Source organism: Sinocyclocheilus anshuiensis, unplaced genomic scaffold, assembly GCF_001515605.1.
Source record: "Sinocyclocheilus anshuiensis isolate Anshui unplaced genomic scaffold, SAMN03320099.WGS_v1.1 scaffold534, whole genome shotgun sequence".
Lineage (NCBI taxonomy): Eukaryota > Metazoa > Chordata > Actinopteri > Cypriniformes > Cyprinidae > Sinocyclocheilus > Sinocyclocheilus anshuiensis.
In genome coordinates, this window is record NW_015547712.1 from 274,312 (window position 1) to 279,871 (window position 5,560).

Consider the following 5,560-nt stretch of genomic DNA (forward strand, 5'->3'; position numbering starts at 1 on the left):
CTTAAATCACTATTGATTGATTATTGCAATATTTGTTTTTAATTTTATTAAGTATACATATACTTAAATCCTGCATATCGTAACATGTATTGTTTATTTTATTATTATTTAAACACACATCCTTAAATCTCTATTTATTGATTATTGTACAATGCATTGCTAATTATATTATTTGTATTTATACTGACCATTGTAAAGTGCCCTTAGGTTATTAATATTAAGTGTGCACATGCTAAAATCACTGTTTATCGATTGTTGTTAACTTTATTGTTAGGTGCATTAAGTATGCATATGCTTAAAAACAGTAAATTGCAAAATGTCATGTCACTCTATATATTGAGTTGAGTGTGCATCATATCATGCATGTCTTCAGCGGTGTTCGTTGTGTCTGTGTGCAGAAGAGGACTGTCGCAGGAGATGGAAGAGCTTGCGGGACATGTTCATCAAAGACAAGCGTGCGGAGCAGCGCCGGCGAGCCTCGGGAACGTCCCACCGCAGCTGGAAGTACAGCTGGCAGATGTCATTCCTGACGCCCTTCATCCAGTCCCGATCGCTGGCCTCCGACGAGCCCGAGGAAGACCGAGACGAAGAGGACAAGGAGGAGGAGACGACGGCGGACGGGAACTCCTCATTTGTGGCGCAGGACTTTGAGGGCGATCACGGGATGCTGGACGGATCCTCGCACTACTCGGCGTCGGGATCGCAGGGTTCGGGACGCAAGAGGAAGTGGCAGATGGAGGCCAACGAGGACTTGGAGGACGAGATGTTCTTGTTTAGTTTACTGCCGTATCTCAGGCGGCTGCCTTACGCCAAGAAGAGCGCCGTCAAATTAAAAATCCACCAGCTGTTGTATGAGGCGGAGTTTAAGTGATGTTCTATAGTTTCTTAATATTTTTCTATCTTTTATTGAAATTCTATCCACTGCGTTTTTTAACATTCATAACATATTGTATCGATGCTGGTAGATGTTTGTTTCATCAGAGATCAATGATTAAACAGACATGTGCACTACGAGAGTGACGTTTTACTCTTTTATGAAGCTGCGTCTCAAAAAGATGAGTGCTAAAACATTCAGTTTGGGTGTATTATTTCACTAGTAGTATTATTTTAATATAATTAAGATACTTTTGTATAACTTTTTCATATATACTTATATAACTTATATATATATATATATATATATATACTTTTTTAACGTTTGTTTATATTAATACTTTCAATTAGTTTTTAGATTTAACATTTTAATTTGAGCAATTTTGTTGTTTTTGACATTTTTAGTAGTTTTTTTATGTCTGCATAGTTTTTATTCTTTTATTTCAGTTTTAGTTTTCAGTACATCAACTAATTTTAAAATAAAAAATAGAATTTTTGTTTTTTTTATATTTTATCTTCAGTTAACATTTATTTCAGTTAATTAATTGTATTTTATTATTATTTTAATTAACTGTAATAACCGTAGTCTATAGTGAGCCATCAGGGTTTTACATTTTTTTTTTTCATAACACTTTTAACTAAAACTCGAATAATTTTCGTCTGAAATTTTCTTACGAGTTTTTTTTTTTTTCGTATTCGTCATCCTTTCCTATCAAAATGCTTGCTATGGATGTGAAAATGCAGAAAATCAAACCTGATCCGAATTTTCTTTATGACGGACGGAAGTTTCGGAGGCAGTGTGTAAACGTGATTGACACAACATGAGGTTGTATTTATTTTTTAACATGCAAAAATTTTAGATAAGAATTTTGGACTCAGTATGCAAAGACCTTTGGACTTATTATGCACATTGATACCTTGATTAAATATAAATTTTTTTTGTGATCTGAGGATAAATTGATTAATTATAGCTATTGAATATTATCATTTTTAATGTTTAATATGTAATGGGCTAAACTTTCAAACATTAAATCTTTTAGATGTTTTTAAATCATCTATTAACAATGTCATAGCAGAATCAAATCTTTTTACATTTAACTTCTAATATCACACAAACCCTTCATACATACAACTTTCCTACAAATATATTTGATAACAGTTCATTCGTTTTTTTTTTTAATTTATACGCATTCAATTTCATACTAAATAATTAATTATAAAAAACATGGATCTGTCTAAAATATTAATACTTAAATATATAAACATTTTAGTATTTATGGTAATATTGGTTGTGCTGCCTTCTAAAATAAAAGAAATGGTTTATAACAAATTTTTAAATGCAATGTGTAGCATTAGTTAAGAAAATAGTATGCAGTACACAGTATATACTGTACACTATTCCATAAACATTAAAAAATGCCTTTATAAATTGTAGTACAGAAAATGCATTCAAAATACTATGCATACTGTGCTTTGTATATTCCATACTTCTAAAATGGCACGTGTAGTGCGGTAGTGTGTTATTTGCGACACGGCCCGAGTGTTGTGTCGTGTCCGGCTGATCTGCGCAGGTCCTGAGTGGATGTTCTCTGGATCTGCCCTCGCTTCCTGTAGTTCTTTCCCACCTTCCCACCCAAGCAGCCAACCAACCTGCCCCGTCTCACATTATCCGCGAATTTAGACGCCAAAAGGCTGCCAGACGCGCTCGAGCTCGCATTGAGGTAAGATGCATTTGGCGCACCGCCACTGTTACTTTGTATCTTTGATCCATTATGACGTGCTGTCTGTCCATTATGACGCAGGCGCGTCTGGAAATCAGTGCGAACGCCGCGTTTCTCTCTCTCTGTGCTGTGTTGTGTTCAGCTTGTTGTGTGCGACTGTTTAGGGCACAGCTTTTCAGTGTCGTCGGCACGTTTAGCTGTGTTTCTCGCTGGTTTTGACGCGGAACTCTGAGGTTGTGTGTTGTGTGACTGCAGCTGGATGTGTACTGGCGTGTGTCAGTGATGTGAATGGATGAGATGCTTGTGTTTGAGTTGTTGTTGAGGAGGGATGCCCTGCTCAGTATTGTTATGCAGGACTGTGTGTGTGTGTGTGTGTACTCTTCCCACCAGAGAAAACTGTTGCAGTGCTTTAACATACATGTGTCCCAACATTCAGGTAGCTTTGTTATTATCATCATGAAGTTTGTTGTCAGAGTGAAAAACTTGTCAAAAACATGTGCAGATCATATTGAGATTCATATTCATGATATTCAGGTTCAAACTCAAAAGGAAGAAAGGAGAAACTATCTTTTGCAAAAAAGTCATGGACATTTGTATAGTAATTGTATTGTTTTATGCTCAGTTCTAAAATATGTAAGTGTTTAATAATTTCACATTTAATCATGTTTCACCAAAACTCAAGAGTATATACTCAAAAGTATATTTTGAGTTATTATATAAAATTAAATTAAGTATAAAAAAGAAAAACCATTAAGATTTAGCATTTTTATGACATTATACATTTTATCTCTCTCTCTCTCTCTCTCTCTCTCTCTCTCTCTCTCTCTCTCTCTCTCTCTCTCTCTCTCTCTCTCTCTCTCTCTCTCTCTCTCTCTCTCTCTCTCTCTCTCTCTCTCTCTCTCTCTCTCTCTCTCTCTCTCTCTCTCTCTCTCTCTCTCTCTCTCTCTCTCTCTCTCTCTCTCTCTATATATATATACTCTAATCTAAATTATAAAAAATAAAATAAAACAAATGTGGAAATTACAAAATATTTTTAAATCATTGTGCCATTTATAAGACTTTTTATTTTTCTTTATGCAAAATATTATTTCGATGAATTTATGTCATCAAAGAGTGAAAAACGCGTAGAACATATTTTACCCCAAGCTCAAAAGAAATAAATTAAAAACTATATTTTACACTCTATGAAATTAAATGAAAATGATTTTTAAAACTATTAAAATGTTGCATTTTCAGGACACTATTTTTAAGTACATTTCCCACCAAATTTATATTATTGTAAAAAAAAAAAAAGCTTATATATAAAATGTTATAAATCATTGTATCATTTTCAGACTCATTTTACGTTTATAAATATATCAGTATAATAATTTCTTATTATATTATATTGTATTATATTGGGATGCAATGTAATCTCTCTTGGGAAAAAAGGAAATTTAACATTATAATTTTCAGCCCTTGAAAAGTCATGGAAATTTCTATATGCATTATGTTGTTTTAGTTATGCTAATTTCTAAAATATTTAATCAGAAATCGCTGTTTATGAGTCCAAACTCATTAAGAGCTTTTGTTCCTCTTTTGTATGTCACTTTGAATAAAAGTGTCTGCCAAACACGTAAATGTAAATGCAAACTCTAAAATGATTTGTTCAAACCCTTCTGTTCCCCATCATGGAAAGGTATTGGTGATGCAGGAATGTTTTGGTCTACTGTGTGTCTCAGAGCTCTGCTGCAGCGCTGCAGCTCTTCTCCTCATCTGTCCTCTGATATGTTGCTGTTTGACTAGCTGCTGACCCAGATTGTAAATGTTTCACTGAAATGCCCTTGTCTCTTCTCTTGATGTTGAAGCATCCACTCCGGCTGATATACTGTGTCTGGGAATGACTTCAGTTCAGCTCATCTCTGCTGGCTGGATCCGTGCACCTGGCTTACTGATTAATTCCCCCCCATAGTTTGCTGTAATACTTCATCAGCCGTTCCAGGACATAGAAAAATGAGAATATGTGTCCGAGAGGGTCGACGCTGAAAGTTCAGCCATGTTTCACAGGGCTTTTCCACTCAAAACATGGAAATGTTTATCTCCCCGTACATGCCGTTATACAGTTGGCCATAGACTGCCAGGCGCTCGCAATGAAAAATGCAATGAAATAGGAATTTAATTGAAGCTGACAAAATGATTTTTTCCCTCAAGCCTAAAAGCAGCCAAACCAAAAGTGTCAGAAAGAGAGAAAAACTTTTTTTTTCTCGCAAAATACTGTAGCCTTTTTATATAGAAAACACTTTTTGGTCACAGACAGTACAAGCCCAGTTAAGAATAAATCATGGACTGTAATGGTACAGAGCATTGATTTTTCTTTTCTTTTCTCTTTAGTATTGCGAGATGAGCATTGAAAGTCACTGTTCGAGTCTTACTTCTCAGATTTTTATAAGGCATTTTTGAGCAAACATGTTCAAGTCATAATAACCCAAAACTATTATGATATTTTGTTTTATGACAAAAGGCCTGTTTTAGGACTTTAAGGAAGTCATTACAATGTTGACATGACAATTAAACACATTTGTGACCCTGGAGCATATACAGTGTGTGTATATATATACTGTATATATATATGTGTGTGTGCATATATATATATACTATATTATACTGTATATATATTATACTGTATATATATATATATGTATATACTGTATATATATATATATATGTATATACTGTATATATATATATATATGTATATACTGTATATATATATATATATGTATATACTGTATATATATATATATATGTATATACTGTATATATATATATATATGTATATACTGTATATATATATATATATGTATATACTGTATATATATATATATATGTATATACTGTATATATATATATATATGTATATACTGTATATATATATATATATGTATATACTGTATATATATATATATATGTATATACTGTATATATAT

The 5,560-nt window shown here is 33.3% G+C and overlaps 2 protein-coding genes across 3 annotated transcripts in view; both read left to right on the plus strand.

Annotated features, from left to right (window-relative positions):
- LOC107704031 (transcription factor Adf-1-like) overlaps window positions 1-1,011 on the plus strand; it is a 2,467-nt gene extending 1,456 nt beyond the window's left edge. For both annotated transcript variants that reach the window (XM_016506863.1, XM_016506864.1), the window contains one exon: window positions 399-1,011. In XM_016506863.1, coding sequence (XP_016362349.1) covers window positions 399-871 — 473 coding nt within the window. In that variant the 3' untranslated portion in view covers window positions 872-1,011. The remainder of the gene's footprint in view (window positions 1-398) is intronic.
- Window positions 1,012-2,360: 1,349 nt separating this feature from the next.
- The window catches only part of LOC107704044 (protein dispatched homolog 1-like), a 68,870-nt gene continuing 65,670 nt past the window's right edge, over window positions 2,361-5,560 (plus strand). Inside the window, exon 1 of the mRNA XM_016506882.1 lies at window positions 2,361-2,594. The gene's annotated coding sequence lies outside the window, so the exon portion shown is untranslated. The remainder of the gene's footprint in view (window positions 2,595-5,560) is intronic.